This window comes from Acomys minous, assembly GCF_964271855.1.
Source record: "Acomys minous genome assembly, chromosome: 2".
Classification (NCBI taxonomy): Eukaryota; Metazoa; Chordata; class Mammalia; order Rodentia; family Muridae; genus Acomys; species Acomys minous.
Window position 1 is genome coordinate 103,727,380 of NC_140484.1, and position 21,422 is coordinate 103,748,801.

Below are 21,422 nucleotides of genomic sequence, written 5' to 3' on the forward strand. Positions count from 1 at the left end.
AAGATGACACAGCCTTCCAGCGTCTCCGTTCTTCTGACAGGTCTAGGCTCACTTTGTTCCTCTCCCTAAGCTAATTCCTGTAATAGTAGCTTTTTCTTACCGTAAGGCATGTGTGGGTATGCCTGTTCATGTGTGTGCAGATGCATATGCACACATTTGCACATATGGGGAAGCCAGAGAATAAGCTTGTATGTCACCCTCAAGAAGGCCACCCTCCTCCTTTAAGACAGTCTCTCATTGGCCTGTAGCTCACCAGATAAGCTAGACAGGCTATCGAGCAAGCACTAAGGATCATTTTGCCTTTGTCCCGCTAGCTCTGAGATTACAAGCCCATGCCAGCACACTGAGCACTTTTATGCGGGTTATTTATATGGGTATTTAATGCTGCTCATATGCAGCTGAGTTCTGTGAAAGCAGGGACCGTCTTGCTCATGGTGAAGTTAATGAGCTGATTCAGAATGGATTGTTGTTGACCAGCTGACGCCTTAGCTTCCAGAGTTCATGTAATCAATCTGCATTGCCATCCTTCCTGCCACAGTGTAGAGGCAGCTGATGCCCAGTGTCACTGATGATGTGCCTTAGCTCCTTGCCCTAGTCACACAAACAAGTAGCCTTGATTAAAAGATGTGCCTCGCACTCCCAGACGGCCCTTGGAGGTCTTAACACACCGGCTCCTTCACTCCATAATTATTCTCAGCCCTTCTGTGCTTCTGCAAGGATATAAAAGCTGCCCCTTCCTTAGGTGCTCACAACCAAGCTAGGGTGTATTGTTGAGAGGACACAACACGGCCTGGGGTTCAGCTCTCCTTCTCCTGACAGGTACCCCTGCAGAGGCACAGCTTGCCCAGCCACGCATGATGGCCTCATGTTCTTCTCACCGTTGCTTGCAGAACTATCAGCAGGGAGCGTAGCAGGCGAAGTCTAACAAGAGCTGGTCCAAGGAGCCTACACAGAGGAGCATGACTTGTAGCTAAGCCAGATGTGGCCAGATGTGGTTACTGCCTGCTCATAGGCCTGCTTGCTCCAGCAGCAGGGTAACCTCTTGGAGGAAATTACCTTTACACTATACAGTGAATGAAGGCCACTCCACTGCAGGCTAAGGTATTCTGTGAGAAGATACAAATGTTTGTCCCTGACAGGAGCTAGCCATCCACCAGCCTCGTCTCCCTCTTCTTCATCACATGCTTTGCTATGGTCGAGTGGATCTCCTCAACAGCCCCACAGAAGCTGTGTGCTCCTCCTGGGCTCCCAGGTGCCCATGCCCTCTTCTCGTCTAAGTCTTAATGATTCTCGGTTCTCTCCATTAAGTTTTCCCCATCTGTTTTCCGTCGTCATCAGAACATGCCTTTAACTTGATACACATGGAAAAGCCACCTCCCCCAACCCTTGCTTCTGTCTGCGTCCTCGCTCACAGGTGTTGGGAGTGGACGGGAACAGGCAGGTTGGCATGGAGGTCCCGGTCCTTTGTGGGCTTTCATGGGCCATACTTGGCAGATTACACAGTTGTTTTGCCTAAGAAATTGGTCTCTGCTCATCACCACATTTAATGTGCTGGCCGCAGTTCATGACTCAAGATACCGCCAACATAAGGAACAATGTTCTTCATGAACACCTTTCCTTGTGTGTAGCAGAGGATCGAGATGTGCCCCCAGGGCTGTGCTATGCGAAGCCCTTTCTTTCTGTGGTCCTGGCTTAATTTAGCTGTTGAATTCAGCATTAGTGTTGTGCAGTCATAATTATGGGCGTTGTTGTTGTTGTTGTTGTTGTTGTTGTTGATACTGAGTTCTTGGGTTTTGTACATGTTTGTTTTGGTTTTGGTTGTTTTTTGTTGTTGTTGTTGTTTTGTTTTTTGAGGTAGAGTTTCTCTGTGTGGCCTTTGCTGTCCTGGAGCTTAAAGAGCTCCGCCTGCCTCTGCCTCCTCCCAAGAGTTGAGATTAAGTGTATGTGCCACCACCACCTAGCTGTCATTGGGTTATTTGTTTTGGTTTGGTTTTTGAAACTGTTTCCATGTAAAAGAACTGGTTGGTAGTTCACAGACTTTTCCCCTGTATCTTGCTATCTGGACCAACTCATGTTTTTTCTGTCCCACGTTGGTATAAATAAATAGGGCAAAGCAAACAAAACAATGACGTCACGTTCCGTGGAGTGTTTATTTATTCTTTTGCTTCCTAAGCATTCTCTGTGAGAGTAGAAAGGCCAGAAGCATGACTTGCGAGTGCAGCCTGGGTCTCTCTGCCGTGGGAGCGGTAGTGCACAGAGTTGGGAGAGTGTGGACCGAGAAAGGGCTGGGACACAGAGTCCAGCTCGGCCATCGGTGAGCCCTGTGGACATGAGGATGCTCTCTGCTGCTGCTCTGCACTTTGACCTCCTCCTGGGTCAGAGGAAGAGGAAGGTTGTAGATGTCTAAAAAAAGACATCGGATCACACATAAACCAAGCCCCTGGCACATAAGGGCTCCACACAGGCTACCTCTGCTCAGTGGAACAGATTTTGAAACCTGACACAATGTCCTTGTTGCTTTCTTTCTTCATATTTTGTACTTTCTCTCCCAAATATGTTATTTACTGACAGTGGTGCAGTTCCGAAGAACACTTTTCTCTAAAATGTGAAATGTATATCAATTTCATGGTTTTTCCTGAGAGGCAGAGTTCTTACTCAGTCCCTGAACTTTTATAAAGATTTCTTTTTCTTTTTAAAAATAATTTATTTTTATTTTATGTACTTTGATGTTTTGCCTACACTTATGTCTGTGTGAAGGTGTCAGATCCCCTGGAATGGGAATTCCAGACAGTTGTGAGTTGCCCTATGGGTGCTGGGAACTAAAACCCAGTCCCCTGGAAGAGCAGCCAGTGCTCTTAATTACTGAGCCATCTCTCCAGCCCCTTACGTCTGTCTTTGTATGTGTATGAGTGTTTTGCCTCATGTATATCTGTGCACCACTTACATGCCTGATGCTTGCAGACCTGGAGTTACAGAGGTTGCAAGCTACCATGTGGGTGCTGAACTTGGGTCCTCAGCAACAATAGCAAGCACCCTTAACCACTGAGCAGTCCTTACAACTTTTAAACCACACAACATTTTCTCCTTTTCTCAGAGAGCCACCATGATACTGAGAGAGTCCCTGGAAGCCAAAGTAGGAGCATTCGGTGATTTCAGTCCCGAAGTGGCAGAAACATATCGGGTCCTGGGCAGGGCAGACCTGGCACAGGGAAACCACAGCGGAGCACACACGAAACTGAAAAAGGTAAAGTGGGGGGCCAGCACTGACACGAAGTAAAACTCTTCCCTCAGTTGCCTCGTCAAGTCCTTTCCCTCCACCATACTTTTAAATGAAAATTTATAATGTCTTATTTATGTGGTAGATTTTGTGGTAGATTTATGTGGTAGATGTGGTAGATTAAGTTAACATTTTCGGAGCAAAAATATTCCTCTAAAATACATTTAAAAAGTGAATTGTCAGTCAAGTTTGAGCACACGAATATTTTAAAGCTTTTTCACAGTGTACCTTATTAAGCCTTTCTTGTTACTGTGGTCTTTCTGCATAGACAGTTGATGGAGGGATTCTGTCGTGCTTGTTTTCCTCAGTTTTCTTTAGAACCTGAAGTTTCTTTTGTGTAGCTGGGATAAGGTCTCACGTTCTTCCCCCCCCCCCCATACGCACCCATGGCAGAAATGCATTGAATGTAGGCTTGCCTGGCACACTTCACCAAAGGGCCCACCGCTGCCCCTGACACAGGTCTAGGAAAGGATACATTAGTCCCCACCTGCACTTGAGTCTGTCTCTGGATTTCTGTTCCAGTCTGCTACTCCCTATTTCCTTAGGTGTTAGTATATCACAGTTTCAGTTATTGGGAGTCTATGGAATGATTTAATGTGAGGCAATGCAAGACAACCCTCACGACCTTTCCCTATCAGGGTTTCTGGACACTTGGTTGCTTTTCTACATTATATATATATATATATATATATATATATATATATATATATGTGTGTGTGTGTGTATACATATGTATATATATGTATATATATATCACTATATAGAATGAGTTTGTTTTTATTATTTATAAATAAATTTTGGGAGAACTGACATTCACATTATGTTGAGTCTTTCTACTCAAGAACAAGGGCTGCATCCTGTTTGCCCATGTCTGCTTTGTGTCTCTCCTACATATGGAAAAGTGTTCCGTCTCTAAGTTACACATATTTTAACTGTATTTCTATGCATTTAATTATTACTACTGTAAGTGGGGATTTCTTCATTATTACATACTTTTAGTTATTTCTGTGTTTCTAAGGATTATTGGGATTTGTGTTTTAATTTTATAACCTTTCAAACTAGCTTAGCTTTTTTTTATTGCTTGAATTAATTTGAACATTGATTCTCTCCAATTTTTTAGGTATACTATTATGTCATCTGAAAATAGACATAATTTTTCTTTATGTTTTTCAATTCTATGCTTCTGATTGATTTCCTTTATCTAACTGCCTTGACTCCCATGTGCGGCACAATAGCAAAGAGTAGAGGAGATAGCGGGATCTGTTGCCTTCTTCCCAACTCACCAGAAGCCTCTCCAGACATTCTCTATTTAAGAGATGTTGACTTGGAGCTGGAGAGGTGGCTCAGAGGTTAAGAGCACTAGCCGCTCTTCCAAAGGTCCTGAATTCAATTTCCAGCAACCACATGGTGGCTCACAACCATCTATAATATGATCTGATGCCATTTTCTGGTTTGCAGATGTACATGCAGGCAGAACACTGTATACATAATAAATAAATCTTTTAAAAAAGAGAGAGAGATATTGACTTTAGGCAGGGCGTAGGTAATCCAGGGGTCAGGAGGCAGAGGTAGGCGGGTGTTTGAGTTTGAGGCCAGCCTGGTCTACAGAATGAGTTCCAGGATGACCAGAGCTACACAGAGAAACCCTGTCTCCACAAGGTGTGTGTGTGTGTGTGTGTGTGTGTGTGTGTTAGCAGGGATGACCATGAGTCCTTTTAGGTCACATCATACAGTAAATGGTGTTAAGGTATCACATCATACTTGCCTTCCTGGAATAAATACCGCCCTGCCCCCCCCCGCCCCCCTTGGCCAGACTAGATTGTTTTTCTAGAGTATTATCTGAGTCTGTCTTGTACTATGACAATAAAATATCAGAGACTGAGGAACTTATAAAGAATAGAAATGTCTTCTTCGTAGCTTTAGAGGCTAGGAAGTCGGAAGTCCAGGAGCTTACCTCTGAAGGTGGCTTCTTTGTTTTGTTCATTCAAAGACAAAAGCAGAATGGCAAGAGAGGCAGGGGGGGGAAGGGAGACTGAAGTCAGACTGAAGTCAGACTATCAGTGAGCTTCCACCCAGGATTACAGCGCAGACAGTTCATGAAGGCACAAGCTTCTGGGACTCAGAGTATTGGGAATTAAATTTTCAACACGTTGTTTCTCAAGAGACATTCTGAAATCATAGTAGTTGTTGAATCTACTGGCTGTTGTTTATTTTAGGGCCTCTGCTCTGATATTTGTATGTTATATTTAAGCATCAGTGTTGTAGTTGCTTCAGAAAAAAATTAAGAAATTCACCTCAATTTTTCATATACCTAGTTGCATGGTGTTTAAAAATTTATATCTCTTAGGAAACCCTTTAGGCTGCTTCTTTTGTTGTTGAAAAATGTCTTTAAATTTGTTTCCATTTATTCTACAAGAGGTGGGCTATTAAAGCTTTCTATCAGTAGTTGAATCATTTTGGTAAATAATATTTTCTAAGTAGTTAGCTACTTCATTTACATATTTTTATTTGTTTATATAAAATATGCAAAGCAATCTCAGGAATTGTTTAAATCCCCATTTTTAGTAGTTGTTTCCCACCATAGCCTTGGGACAGTCTAATGAGGCCAGGTGCAGATGAGCTGTCATGATTTACCTACCTAGCAACCTTGCCCATTATACTATCTGCAAGGAAGGGCCTGGGCTCTCGGATGGTAAGTCAATGGTGTCAGGATACATTGCTCTTCAGCAAAGCTCAGCTCTTCCTTTCCTTCCAGTGATTGGCAGGTGCCAGTTTTGATGCTTCTGCATTGTGGTCCCTGGAGTGGGACCAGAGCCTGGAGGTCTACATGCCTGTCAGTTTCCTCAGAGGACTGCAGGGTCTTGCTGTGGCTGACACTGCAACCCCCTAGAGGGCTCAAAACCCAGCCGAGCTTCAAGAAAATTTCAGGTCACATCACCCTCAAACTCACAGTGGAAGGTGACTTTTTCTGCCTCTGGTTTGGACTCATTAACCCTGAGTCCTGACAGCAGCAGCTCTGATGTACTGATGCTCTCTGGCTACTGCCAGAATCAGAGACAAGCTAGAAACTGTGAGTGAATGCTGTACATGCTATGCTAGGGCAAGTTCTCACTCCCCACTTGCTCTCATCTGAGGACACACCTGGCCGCCCAGTTGACACAAGGATGCAGACAGGGACTTTAAACATGCCTTTCTCATCTGCTGCCTGGAGTTTCTCACTGGGCTTTGGGAAGCCAGCAGCTTTCTAAAAGCGATTAGCTAAGTGTTTGTCTTATTTTTATCACAACAGGCTCGCCTCTGAGTTTTCATCTCAGAAGCCAGACTCCACCAAGGGTAGATTTTCCAGATGTTCCCGCGTGTGCTAAATGGTCCAGATGTGGGCCCAAGGTCATGGTGGTAAACAGGAAGGGCTCCAGAAACAAAGCAGACAACAGATTGAATTACCAAAAAGGAAACTAAATTATTGGTTTGTCTTTTAAAAGGCATCTGCCTGCAGGGCAATATTGGAGAACTCTGTGGGCTCCAGATGGAAATTTCCACAGCACACACTCGCTCCCTTTGGCAACATAGAGACCTATTTTGATACTCAGTCAGGTGAAAGGCTGCAGAAACAGTCCCTGTGTGGCTGTTCCCTCGGTCAGTAATATTTTGGGTATATTATAGCAGACTCAAGTTCAGTATAATGTTCACTTGGGGTATAGCCTTCATGTGGCCTCCCTACTAAGGACTGCCATTGGTGAGGTTCAGCTCTTTACTCCACTGTGTCACAGCTGTCAGCTCTTAACATTCCTGTAAAATAATAGCAGTCGCCAAACCCACTATAATGAATTTTTAAAGAAACAAGCTGGAAAGCCTGGCGTGGCCGCCCATGCTTGTAATCCCAGCAGAGGCAGAGGCAGGTGGATCTCTGTGAGTGTGAGGCCAGCCTGGCCTACAAAGTGAGTTCAGGACAATCAAGGCTACACAGAGAAACCCTGTCTTGAAAAATCAAAGCCAAAACAAAAACTCAAAAAATAAAACAAAAAGCAAACAAACAAACTCCAAGCTGGAGTTATATAGGATGTAGACGAGACAGTCAATACCTACAGCCTCTCCCATGGTCCTGCATCAGCACTGGAGAGTAAGCCGTGCTGTCCCTGGACTTCCTGCCGCCAGCCACTCAAATCTCCCTAGATGATGTGTTTCGTGAGCAGCTCGTGGACTCACCCTGCACCGATCTGCCTGCATTTGCTCCTCAGTGGCCCACAAAATTTACTTTCCCTTTAGACTGTTTTCCCTCCTTGGTTATTCCAGGAAATGCAGAGCCGAATTTAGAGTCCCTAAGGGCCTCTACATCAGAAACTCATTTTTATGTGTAGATCCTGTTTTTCTGTGCTCCTTGCTTTCCTAATTGTCTCACTGAGCCATTCTTGGGATGTGGCTGTCCGTTTTCTTTAAAGAGAGGAAGGTCTGAGTTGGGGAGACAGCTTGCCACAAAAGCAGGAGGATCAGAGTTCAAATCTCCGAACTAACGTAAACACGAGCCAGGTAGCGCATGATTCCGACTCCTCTGTGGGGAGATGGGAGGCAGGGATAGGAAAGTCCCTGGAAGCCCCTGGGCCAGCTAGCCTGGGACGTGCAGCATAAGTAAGAGACCCTGCTTCCAAAATGTGGAAGATGAGGACCAGCTCCTTAGGCTGACTCTAACCTATACGCACATACCATGGCACACACCTGCCTGCACTTACATATGCACATGCACGCATGCACACACACAAAAACCATATTCCATACACACACACAAAAACCATATTCCATACACACACACATACAAACCATATCTCCATACACACACACATGCCATATTCCATACACACACACACACACAAACCATATTCCATACACACACACACACAAACCATATTCCATACACACACACAGAAACCATATTCCATACACATACACATACAAACCATATCTCCATACACACACACACACACACACACACACACACACACAAGCCATATTCCATACACACACACACACACACACACACACACACACACACACACACAGACAGTGGCTTTTAAGGAGAGAGGAAGGTCATAATGGTGTTGCCTTTCCTTAAGCTGCACTCCCTAGTGGAGAAGGGATGTTTTAAGCACTGGCTCTTTGAAGATGTTTGTAACTTGGCTGGTGAGAAAATGAGAACTGATATTCCAAGGAGTCACTCATTCTTAACTTGCTGTTGGCAAATCACGGAGTCTCCCTTGCCTGTGGTAGACTCAAGGAAATCTGAATTCCAGGTCTGCAGGACCTGGTCTCCTGACCTGGTCTCCAGAACTCTGCCTCAACCCCCTGGCAGCCCAGCCTCTGTGTTCGTTGACCCCTAGGAAACAGAATGCCCTGGACCCAGACTGCCCATGGGCCGACCCACACCCCTTCCTAAGATCTTAGAGCTCTTCCTGCAGCTTCACGGTGCACAGTGCTTTAGTCCCTCCATTGGCATCAAGGTTTACAGGAGATGGACAGACACAGAGGGCAAGGCCAAACCCCAACGGCAGAGTGTAATCCTAAGCAGGCTCACTGGGCAGGAGGTAGGAACGGCAGGCTCCAGTGGCACAAAGTCCGGAAGGGCCCACCAAGGTTGCTGAGCCCCACACCGGCAGGAAGGCAGGCAGCGCACTGTCTCAGAAGTGTGTACATTAGAACAGAAGCTCTGCTGGGGGGAGGGGCAAAGGGGAGGGGGAGGGGGAGGGGGGACCTGCAGCTGGGTCTACCTGAGCAGCAAGTCCTGCTGATGCCCTTGCTGTCTAAATAACTGTGTCGCAGTTGTCCTGGAGAAGGGTGATGGTAGTGGCCAGAGGATGGAGCAAAGTCGTGGGGGAGTCAAGAGATGTCAATAAAGTCAGAACCCACAGCAGGTAACAACCTGCGGGTGAGGAGAGGCGATGACAAGGATGGCATGCATCCACACCGTGGCTAGCACCAGGCATGACTTACTCCCTTCAACCCTCCCTCATCTCCCATTTTCTCTGCAGCCCAGGGGTCCCCCTTTTCACCTTATCTGTCTTTTTGTTGCTGGAGGCTCCTACCCACCCATCAGCGTGGCATCCTCAGGTCATGGGCCTAGTTGTCTTTGTAGGAGGGGAATTGCAGACCTCCACCCTTTCTGCTTCCCCATGGCCTCCGTCTGACCGTCTCAGCACCTGGCAGCCCTCAGATCCACCATCAGCTCTGCGTGGACCCTCGGCCGCCACCACAACCACATTTCACTCTTTCTCATGGCCCCATGTTGCTGCTGCTGCTTCGACTGCTGCTGCACTTCCTCTTTCCTGTCCCCTCCCTCCTCCTTTTCTTCTTCTTCTTCTTCTTTATTTTTGTTCTTACTGAAAATTATTACAACGTATTTGTGTAATTTCAAATACTATCACTGTTCATTTGCTTATTTTAAGATTGTTTTATTTTCTGTTTGAGTATTTTGCCTGCATGTATATATGTGCACCACATGTGTTATATTTAATAGGTAGATATAAGATATAAGGTAAGATAAGGTATAATAAGGTACCAGGCAGCAGATATTATGTTGTAGAGGAGTTTATTGAATGAGCATAAGGAAGGAGAGAGAGAGAGAGAGAGGCAGAGACAGACAGACAGACAGACAGACAGACAGACAGAGACAGAGAGAAGAAGGGGGTAGGGAGAGAGTAGAGGAGTAAGAGAGGAGGCCATGTGGACAGTTTGTCCTTTTATATGGCCCTGGGCAAGGCCACACCCCCAATGGCAGGTAAGCAGTGACATCATAGGTAGGCAGACTGAAGAACTCTAACAAGCATGCCTAGTCCTCACAGAGGCCAGGAGAGAGTGTGGTATCCCCTGCAACTGGAGTTACAGATAGTTGTGAGCTGCTGTATGGGTGCTAGGACCCGAACCTAAGTCCTCTGCAAGAGCAGCCAGTGTTCCTAGTTATCGGGCCATCTCTGCAGCCCCTATTTATCAGTGTTTTGTCCCCGAGTGTCTCTGAAAGCAATGAGAGCATGACTGACGCCTGCCCTACTACTGAGGTTGGCACAAGGTCGCTGTGCTCCAGTGGCCGCAGGAAGGATGTGGAGGAAGTCGTGGGCTCTGACTGACTCAGGGAAACCAGGGCCCAACCCTGCCGCTGCCCCACAGTGCTGGCTGATGAACTGTTTTGGCTGATGCGTTCAGCTCCAGGTTACTCTTTCTCCTTGCCTGGCAACCATTAGTAAATGAGCATATGTTGTTGTATCTTCAAGCATGGAAGACACTTCACATCAGTGCGCATTAAGGTTTCTAAAATATTTTCTCTTAATGTATTAGGATTCATGTGTTGACATGAAAACAGAGGCACAATTCCTGAGTTTCTGAGTCATTTATCCTCTACAGGAGTATTAATCTGGCATCAGATAATGTGTGTGGCACGTGCAGTGGTTTGTGCTCAGGCTAGGAAGTGACTTAGCCCACTGGCTGAGTGCTCCATGCACAGGCATGAGGACCTGAGGTCAGATCCCAGCACCTACAAAATTACAGGTGGCTTACACCCGAGTCCCAGTTCTGGAGTGTGCTGGCTCATTTTCTGTCTGCTTGACACAACTTAAGTTCACCTGGGAATACAGAACATCCGTTTAGGAAATGCCCCAACTAGACTGGCTTGTGGGTAAGCCTGCGTTACATTTCTTGATTGGTAATTGATGTAAGAGAGCTCAGCTCACTGTGGGTGGTGCCACCACTAGGCTGGTAGTTCCAGGTGCTATAAGAAAGCAGGCTGAGCAAGCCATGGTGAGCAAGCCAGTAGGCAGCACCCCTCCCCGGCCCGTGCATCAGCTCCTGCCCCCAGGATCTTGCCTTGAGTTCCTACCCTGACTTCCCTGGATGACATAAGCTGTAAAATGAATTACACCCTTTCTTCCCCGCATTGCTTTTAGTCAGTGTTTATCATAGCCATAGAAACCTTAACTAAGACACAAGACAGAATGTTCCTTGGGGCTTGTTAACCAGCAATCCCAGACAATCCGTGAGCTCCAGGTTTGGTGAGAGAACCTACCTCAAAAAGGAAGTGGACAGCGATTGAGGAAGACGCCCAACATTGACATTTGACCTTCACACATACGTGCATACTGTGCACTGCACACCCTTGTTCACACACAGACATGGACAGCACACGCTTGGGCTGGGGAACAGTGACCACAGATCCTCAGCATGCCAAGCTTGGCTTGGACCCTTGCCAGGAGCGACAAACTTGCCTTTCTCAGTTTTCTATTACAGGGTCATGTAGCTCGTCATTGAAATGACTCCTTAGTTGGAGCCTTGGCTGTTCTTTCTCCCATCAGCACGTTTCATTATCTGAGTTCCTCCATAGAAATGGTGATGTAATTCCAGAGGGCAAGGGGGGGATAGACACCGGAGATACCACGCCTCAGCAGTGCCACTGGGGGAAGAGTGCCCTGAGCAACAGCAGCCTGCTTTCAGAGGTTCCTCCCAAATAGATTTCCTTGTGCGTTTGTGTATGTGAGGTTTTCATTTGTTTATTTTAAAGCCAGCATGTAGACTTGCTAACCTCCATGCCATGGCTGCCTGTAAGCCCACCTCCTGTCCTCACTGGGAAGGGTGGTAGTGCAGAAGCACAGAGACCTGCCACAGCAAGGAAGGCAGCAGGCCGATGGCGCCATCTCAGCTTCCTGGGCCTTAGAAAAGTTGTCGCCCAGGTGCAAGATTATCTCTTTTCTGCCCTGGCTCTGTGAGTCACTGAGAAACTGGGAAAAAGCACCACAGAGTGCTCCCCCCTGGGGAGCAAGTCTGGAGGTCTGCAGCACCACTCAGTGCAGCTTCCTTAGTGCATGGTTCAGAACTGCTGGGTCACTGGAGCCAAGCACATCTTAAAGCAGCACGTAATGGGCGGGGGAGATGGCTCCGTCGGTAAAGTGCTTGCTCTGCAATCATGAGAGCCTGAGTTCAGATCCCCAGCACCCACCTAAAACTTGAGGTGTGGTAGTACGCACCTGTGATCCCAGTGCTGTGAGACAAAGGTGGGAATATCCTTGGAACTTGCTAGATAGCCCATTCTGGACACACACACACATACACACCCATGGTCATAACTATTTGTGCATACACACATACATACATACACATGAGCTCCATATAAGAACTTTCTCTCACTCCTCCGCTTGGCTACTCACATGCCAGAGACTGTGACAGGCCCAGGTGAGCAAGGTAGACTCAGCCCCTTTGGGGACTGCTGCAGGCACAGGGAAAGCAGGCTTTCTCAGCATCTCTTGCCAGCTAAGAAAAGCTCCCTGTCTGGTGTTTAAGGAAAAACAGGATCAGCCCAGGTTGCAACTCTAGCAACCTATGCATATAAAAACTAGAGAACAAGAGCAACCTTGCAATGGCAGCTTTGCTTTGTAACTGAGAAATGCTGTTTAAAGAGGGGTGCATCGGTGTCTTGCTACAACAGAGCACAGGGCACCTTTACTCTGGTGGAGAATGCTCTGACGCCAAGGCTTGACGGGCCTTTACGTATAGCTAGCTCAGCCCTGGCTCCCAGCAGCTTCAATTAACATTTATTGACTTTGATTCTGTCATTGTCTCTAGTTTTAACAGAAGAATCAAAACACCACCCTGATCTCTCTCTCTCTCTCTCTCTCTCTCTCTCTCTCTCTCTCTCTCTCTCTCTCTCCTCTCTCTCTCACACACACACACACACACACACGTTTAAGCAAACTCAGCTAAGTGGAGCAGAGCACTGAAGAATTCAACTTGTATTCCTTAGGTAAATACACAAATATACAGCTATTAAACAGCCTCTATTAGGTCATTCTGCTCTTTTAAAAATCATACTCTTGTGCACAGCCCCCTGAGTTTTGTGTGTGTGTTCGTTTGCTCGCTTGCTTGGGCACGGGGCTCAGTTGGTAGAACACTTGCTTAGCATCCCCAGCACCACCTAAACTGTGTGTGGGGGCGACCCTGTGATCTCAGAGCTCAAGAGGTAGAGGCAAGAGGGTCAGAAGTTAAGGTCATCTTTTGCAGCATAGCTAGTTCAAAGCCAGCCTGGGGTAAAGGTGACACTGACTAGGAACGAAGGAGTTAGCAGAAGGTGAATTTCCTCATGTGAGGGCACCTTCATTAGAAGCTTTTGGTTTGTACTGTCAGTCCCACCCCACCCCACCCACCCACACCCCACCCACACCCATCCCCGTGTTGGATTAGGCTGGTAAACCTGCCTGGTCGATGTAGGCATAAACGGGTCTTCAGCATCCCATTCTTCAAACATCCCTGGAGAAAGCTAGTTTTAGTTTCATAAAATTGTTTTTAGAGCTTTTTTTTTTTTAAAGGATGACCTTCATCAGCTCATGTCAGAAAATACGAAATCTGAAACATTGCTATGCTATTAGGACATATGATTTGAAGGCTATTTTTTTTTAATTTAAAAAGGATTATAACTAGGGGAAATTTGGAAAATAGAGAACAGTACAAAAACAACCTAGAAATTTCCCCATTTTTCTTCTAATGAAAACTATTTCAAATCATTCTATTATAGTATTATTTAATATATAAATTATATTGCTATGTATAAAATAAAGTATGGGTTCTTTTTAAATAAAAATAAGACTTTTATTTCTTTTTAAATGAATAAGGCTGATGTGTTTTATTTTACTTATGTTAACTATATTATATTAATGTTTTGCTTCTTTTTTTTTTTTTTTTTTGAGATGGTCTCATGTATCCCAGGCTGGCCTCAAACTTCATATGTAACCAAGGACAACCTTGATTTCTAAGACACCTATAGTGTTGGGATTACAGGCATGCACCACTACACTCAGTGGTACTGAGGGCTGAAGCCAGGGTTTGATACGTGGTAGGCAAGCAGTGCGCTAACTGAGTGGTCAGTCCCTCAAGGTCATCCTCCCTACAGAGGGATTTTGAGGCTAACCTGGGATGTTAAAAATAGGAAAGGTGTCTGTTAAAGTATATATGAAGTATAGCTTTTCCTGTGTGGGTTTCTACCCTGCCTCTTTGGGTGCTGGAATCATCAATAAGGTTGGGAGGAGAAGGTTAAGGATCCACCACCCCTGTCTCCTTTCTGACATCCTTTGCATCTCTTTAGCTGGAACTGTAAGCAGATGTCTTTTGTGAGGATGTTAGCCTTGGGGTGGGAGATGGATTTCTACCACCAAGAGCAGCATCTCGGAGTGTCTCGGACAGAGTCCCAAAGGCATCCCCTCTCTGCACTAACTTCATGCTGCCAGGGAAAGTGATCTGAGCAGAAGGCCTAGGGACCATAGTAGAGCCTGTAAGACCCCAGGGAAATCTGCCCCAATCTGATCACTTACCTTCTCATTCTTCCTGGGAATTTGTGACTATTTACCAATTGTCTCTTCCCTAGGGAATTAGGGGCCAGGGAGAAGACACTTCAACCACCAAAGAGGTAGGATGGAAATCTCGCCCGTGTTGCGCAGTTCATAGAAGCCATCTGTTCACCAGGGTGAACTGAGACCTCATCAGACTGTCTCAAAGACTTACTATATTGTCAGTCAAAGCCTAATGCTACAGTGAATGAATTAACACCAAGCCCTGCTGACTTCAGCTGGTGTCAAAGTGAGCTGCATTGGAGCACTCATAAATATGTACACAGGAAAGCTGGGGCGGGTTTAAAATTAGACCTGCTCCTTTAAACCCAGTGAAGGCATTCCTGTTCATGGAAGAGAAAAAGAAAGTAGGCTCTGGTGGGAAGAGTGAGATCTTAAGCCTGGCAGTGGGGAGGGGAAGCATGCTGGCCCCTTTGGCCCACTGTCTGTTCCTCAGTGACTCCCCTCTGCCCCGCTGTGTGGAGTGAGCAAGGGTGAGGTGCATTTAGGCTTCTGCGTGCTGCCTCCCGCACTGAGGGCTGGAAGAGGCTTTGTTGGATTATTACAACTGTCCAAAGCGTGTTCCATCCCTTCCCTCAAAACAATGTGTCTGCCTCAGACTTGCTGAAGCTGTAAGCTCGTGTGTCATATATCTGTGGGTTAAAGTGGCCCTGGAAAAGCCCCTGGGGTGAGAAACTTCCTGCCAATGCCAGGCAGAGACCCCTGTGCAGATTTAGAAAGGCCAAGGCCTGTTGCACAGAGGGACTGAGATCCTTGCGTTAGCAGAATTTAAATTATGAACTAGATAAAAAGAGAGAGAGAGGGAGAGAGAGAGAGAGAGAGAGAGAGAGAGAGAGAGAGAGAGAGAGAGAGAGAGAGAGAGAGAAGGAGCCTATTACTACGTCATGTGATTGATTCAGCCAAGAAACAGGGAATGGTTTCTGTTATTTGAAAAATAAAATCCCATCATATTCATGTCTGCTATTTCCTCCACAAGACTCATAATCTCAGCCCCTTGTTGGGCAGCCCTGAGATCTCCCACGGCTTCTACAGACAAGGCGTGTGGTGTGTACATCTTCATTTTCTTAAAGACCTAAAAATGGTGAGCGGGTGCGAATGGGTGAATGTCTCCCCAGGCCGCATTCCTTTCTTTGTGATTCAAGCAGTTTAACCAGGGAGAAAACTTCAGTCTTTAAAATATGTTAAGAAGTAGTTCGTTCAGGTATGCAGGAAAAGTGTGTAATGGGAAACAAATGCCTTTGAACTCACTATTCAAAGGAAGAAGCAAAGATGGGCCGCACAGATGCAGTTCCTCTAGCCCTCTCCTCTGCCCAGACAGCTACTGTCTTGAATTTGACCTTGTCCCCATGTACATGCTTGGTTTGTCATGTTTTGAGCTTCTTATAAAACTCCCTGTGATTATGCATTTATTTGCAATTCTTTTTTTTTTCTTTCTTTTTTTTTATAACTTGTTACTGTACCTTGGTATACTTGTCATTTTTCTGTGTATGTAGAAACACTGTTTTTTTTTCTTTTTGTTGAAAATGATTTTTTTCTCACATAATATATACTGATCACAGCTTTCCCTTCTTCGCCATCTCCCCTCCCATCCAGAGTCACTGCTTTTCTGTCTCTCATTAGAAAACAAACAGGCACGTTCACTCTTTACTTAACTCTTACTTAAACTTGACTGACTATTGCTGAAGTGTCTACAGAGGGACACACCAACTCAAACACCCACATCAAGGCACAGAACTCTATAATGGTTCTTGCCGTCTTTCCTTTGGCATCCTGATGGCATCAGAGTATAAAGTTTCCAATTTTTACAAAACGCGCTCTTTGGTTTTTGTTTGCATTCCCAGTGATTCCTGAGGTGGGGCTTGCTCATTGGGCAGCTGTCTCTCGACTCTCGGAATAACTCTGTTCTTCAGTCACTCCCCCCCTCGGGAAGCTGGAGGCTGTTGCCATTGGTCCTCATTACCTCATAGGCGGTCTCAACGTGTTCTGAGTGCTAACACGTGGGACGGTGCATGCAGAAACTGCCCCTCACTCCTGTTCCTTGCTTGTGGGTGAGCTTTGCTGCACAGCTGTTGATCATCTTCATGCAGTTGGTTACCTTTCTACAGCAGTTTGGATGTGCAGAGCTTGACTCAAGAAACAGTTGCTATCTCCAGCCCAGGAGGCTGTCCTCGGCACTTTCACAGGAGAACCCCACGGTCCGCATTTCACATTTAACTACTTAACTGTTTCGGGATAATTTTTTTTTCTGTTTTGTAGGAGCTAAGTTCCATTTTCTTTCATTTGCAAAAGTGTGGTCCTAATGCCATCTATTAAGTATTCATCACTGGCCCTCCAAGGACAGTCCATTAGCTACCAAGTACTGAGGCCCCTCGCACCTTTCCCATTGGTCTACTTGACACCCAAAGAGGAAGTGTTTGTTGTCCTCATCCCTATAGTTTTACAGAAGGTCGGCAAAACGAATTCCTCCACCTCATTCTTCAGACTTACTTTGGCCATTTTTAATACTTCTTTCATCTTTATCCTTTCCTCAACTTTATCCTGACTGGACATAAACAATAAAATGTCAAAACTTTAGCAAAATAAGGAAATTAAGCAAAAGCCAGCCAATGCATTTGCCTTGCTTTTTAAAAGTACTACTTTTAAGGCAGGCAATGGTGGTGCACGCCTTTAATCCCAGCACTCGGGAGGCGGAAGCAGGCATATCTCTGTGACTTCGAGGCCAGCCTGGTCTGCAAAGTGAGCCTAGGACAGGGCTCTGTTACACAGAGAAACCCTCTCTCAACAAACAAACAAACAAGCAAAAACCCCGAGTTTTAAATACATGCTTGTACACAGAGGTTTGAGAAGTAGCATTCAAACTGTACACTTGTGTCTTGGATTCCTAAGAACATCCACTTTAAAGGTCACGCTGTCCCTAGAGAAACCCCCCAGAGGGCACTGATTCCATCACAGCATGGGTCTAAGAATGAAGCCCTCTGTGTCTAGTTCAAAGGAGGCCTTTCTTCCCTGTGACATTTCCTAACCTCACGACAATTCTTTGGTGTTTGCAGTGTGCTCAGATTGAGACGTTCCTGTACGGCTCGCAGGACAAGAGGACCGTGTCCACCCAGCAGACCCTAGACACAATGTCCAAGTGAGTCAGCTTCCCTCCCATGTCCTCTGAACACCACGTCCCGCCACTATTCTGAACCCCAGCCTGGTATTAAAAAGTTCTGTGGGAATCTCATTGCCTTCCCATGACATACAGTTAAATGTAAGAACAGGTCCTCTGAGAAGCCAGCTAGAAAACGCATTCCTTGCCCCAGTATTAGAAAGGAATTTACTCTTCAATTTATGTTGAGCAAGTATGGCTCTCATCCTCTCACAGACAAGTCCCTGTAGGTTTACACGCCTGCAGAGAGGGAAGGCCCTGCCTCTGGAACTCTCCCTTGGGCTTTCAGGAGTGGGTGTCAGGGTGTCACCACTGTACCTTGAAGACAGGGCCCTATGTCTTTCCTCAGCAGAGGGAGAAGTGTGGCACTCTGGGCAGGGCTCCCATTGCATGGAGCAGGCATCACCTGAGAGCCTACAGGCCGAGGGTCAAGTCCAGGTCGGGAAATTACAACAGTGCCCTTCACTGGAGGCACAGACCAGCCAGAAAGGATACCATCCCCTTTTAGGGTGGGATAGCTGGGTGAACAAAGATTCCCCACCACTACCACCACCCCTGGACAATCTTCTCTTGCCTCAGCTTGGTGAAGATGGCTGCAAGGCATGAAAGGAGGAGAAACACGCCTCATGTTTACACTCCTGTGCCATGACGCGTCTCTCATCTGCACAGCCTCCTGGGGATTCTTCATAGCAAGCAAGGCTGGTGGGAACTCTGAGGATCTGAGGGGCTGTTCTCACTCATGTTCTTTCTCCCTACAGGATCCCCGAGGCTGCCGTGAAGTCAAGGCAGTCTCTGAAAGCCAAAGTAGCTTTCTGCACCAGTGTCCCTCAGTACACCATGCCAGGGAAGGCCAAGCACAGTGTAACAGACTGATAGCCCCCCCCCCCTCACCGCCCCAGAGAACACGCCGAGAAAGACTTGGCATTGCTTTTAGGGTGCTAAGCAAAGCTCCCTCTAGCTAGAAGGCAGAACTTAGCGGTTACTGCAGATTCTTAAGGCTGTGCGCTCCATCAGGCAACGGCCAACCGTGACCCTCACACGCCTCAACTGCGGACATCCTTCAAGATGAGATGGTGCTCCCTTTCTCCTGGTCGCCTTTCCCCAAAGAGAATCTTCCCGTCATCTCGGCTGAGGCTGAAAGGCTCTTCTGAAGTTGGAGCTTCACGTCAGGAAAGGAGACTCACCTGATCACAGGCAGAGGAACCCCTGTTCAGAGCTGCTTCTGGGGGCGGGGAGACTCTGCGCAATGCCTTCCTTATAGGAAAGTAAGAGTAACCAAGAAGAAATGCCAATAAAGAGAAACGTGTGCTTGTGTCACTTTGTGTGTTTATCATGAAGACTGGAGCTTGTGATGTGGCTCTCTCCGTGACAGGGTGCTTGCCTGGCCTCCATGAAGCCTGTCATGATTTGAATGTGAAGTGCTCCTCACAGACTCATGTGTTAGAGTACTTGTTCCCCGCTGCTGGGAGGCCTTGAGGTAGGAGTCTAGTTGGTGAAGTGGGTCACCGGAGGTGGCCTTGAGGTTTCTTAGCCTGAGTCCCACTTCCTATCCACTCTCTGCTTCATGGTGGCAGATTCAGTGTGGCTAGCTGCCTGGTGCTTCTGCCACCCTGCCTTCTCCACTTTGGTGAGTGTGTGTGTGTGTTTGTGTGTGTGTGTGTTTATGTAAACACACATACACACCTTCTATCTGTAAGCCAAAATAAACCTTTTTCTTTTTTGCTGTTTGATCATAGCAATGAGAAAAAAAATAACATGGAAAGCAGGCAGTAGGAGTGAGTCCACGCCAAGGTAGGGTTGATTGTGTTTCTTGGGTGTTTTGAATTGATTTTCAGGGATAATACGCAAGAGTTTGGAACTATGGTCAAGAGAGCCCCTAGGATGCTGAGAGCAGCTCCTAATAGACCACCCTGGTGGGGTTCTAGAAGACAGAATGCTAAGACGAATCCTGACAGTAGAGGAAAATAAGGGCTCCATTAGGACCTGGACTGAATTTGTCCGACATTAAAGCAAAGAATCTTTGTGCATTCTGCCTGTGGGCCAAGAACTCGTATACACCTAAGTTTAAAAGCAATGGACCAATGTGTTTGGTGGATGGTAGCACTCAGGTGTTGTGTAGCTTACTGCTCACTCTTCTTACCAGAGAGAACGGCAAGTGGAACAGGAGAATAAAGGATGTGGCATTTTATGCAGAAAAGAATACATTTAAAATGAGAAATAAAGTAGGTACAAAAGCAGCTTGCAGGCTGGAGAGATGGCTCAGCGGTTAAGAGCACTGACTGCTCTTCCAGAAGTCCTGAGTTCAATTCCCAGCAACCACATGGTGGCTCACAATCATCTGTAGTGTGATCTGATGCACTCTTCTGGTCTATAGAGGTACAAGCAGGTAGAGCACTGTATGCATAATAAATAAATAAATCTTCAAAAAAGAAAGAAAGAAAGAAAGAAAGAAAGAAAGAAAGAAAGAAAGAAAGAAAAGCAGCTTGGTCCCCCTGAGACCCACCGCATGGCAGAGAGCCAATCCCTGGCACTATTAACCATACTCCGCTATGCTTACAGACAGGAGCCTAACTTTGCTGTCCTCTGAGAGGTTCCACCCAGTACCATCCAAATAGATGTGGAGACTCACAGCCAAACATTGGGCAAAGCTTAGGGACTCTTATTTTAAAAAGAAGAAAAGTGGGGGATGACTAGAAGGACCTGGAGGTGAGGGGAGCTCCACAAGAAGTCCAGCAGAGCCAGCTCACCAGGGCCCACAGGAGCCTGCAGAGACGGAAGCAACGTTGTGAGCCTCGGGAGCATGGAGCTGAAGGATGCTGCACCCGGCTCAGCTTTGAGCTTGCTTTTGTCTGCTCTTCCCTTGTTATGGCCCGATCCCTCCCTTTTGGAATGGGAAAACTCTGCGCTACTGATGTCGGAATTATGAGTTCCCTCCTGGGCTGAATGCATTTTGCATTATGAGATAGCCACGAGCCTGTAGAGGCAAAATGTCGTGGTCAAGAGTTTGAAAATTCTGTCCGAGGTTGGGGTGGGCCTTGAGGTGATGCCTGGTTAGCGGAAGCGTGTCAGTGGAGGTGGGCCTTGATGTTTCTTAGCCCCACCCCACACCCCGCTGCTCTGCCTTCACTGCTGTGAGGGACCGGAAGCCCCTCGAACTGTAAGCCAAACTAAGCCCGCCTTTCTCGGTTCTTGTCAAGCAACTGGTCACAGCAATGAAAAAGCATAACGTGAGGCCCTCAGTGTGACCTCTGGAACTGCAAACAAATAAAACGAAGACTGCTCTAAGGGTTACCCGGAGCCTGAAAAGGTGTGTTGGTAAAGGCGCATCTCTGTTAGTGTACTCAGCTCCATTTTCTGAAAACCTAGTGGGTTATTAGGCCTGTGTGGTAAACCGAGGCGAAAGCGGTAAATACAACACATAGCCCCACGGTCTCAAGCGTGTTCCCCACATTTTGCTAGATAATCAAACACAGCAGCGGAATCAGTATACGGCAGTGTAGCGGTTGTGACACTCTGGGGACACTAGACCAGGCTTCAGGAGTGATGGATGTTGGTGCTGAGGTCCTCATGGAGTGACTTGGGAGGACCCTGGTTTGCTACTTCCTTGTCGCCTCTGGTCCTAGGC

The 21,422-nt window shown here is 46.6% G+C and overlaps 1 protein-coding gene across 8 annotated transcripts in view; it reads left to right on the top strand.

The window, feature by feature from the left end:
• Positions 1-19,114, top strand: part of TTC23 (tetratricopeptide repeat domain 23) — a 91,307-nt gene extending 72,193 nt beyond the window's left edge. For 3 of the 8 annotated variants that reach the window (XM_084801260.1, XM_084801261.1, XM_084801257.1), the window contains exons 9-12: positions 3,095-3,244; positions 14,664-14,705; positions 17,697-17,779; positions 18,556-19,114. In XM_084801260.1, the coding sequence (XP_084657386.1) occupies positions 3,095-3,244; positions 14,664-14,705; positions 17,697-17,779; positions 18,556-18,670 (390 nt within the window). In that variant the 3' untranslated portion in view covers positions 18,671-19,114. The remainder of the gene's footprint in view (positions 1-3,094; positions 3,245-14,663; positions 14,706-17,696; positions 17,780-18,555) is intronic. The other 5 variants (XM_084801259.1, XM_084801258.1, XM_084801262.1 and 2 more) reach the window with 5 other exon arrangements.
• The last annotated feature ends 2,308 nt before the right edge of the window (positions 19,115-21,422 follow it).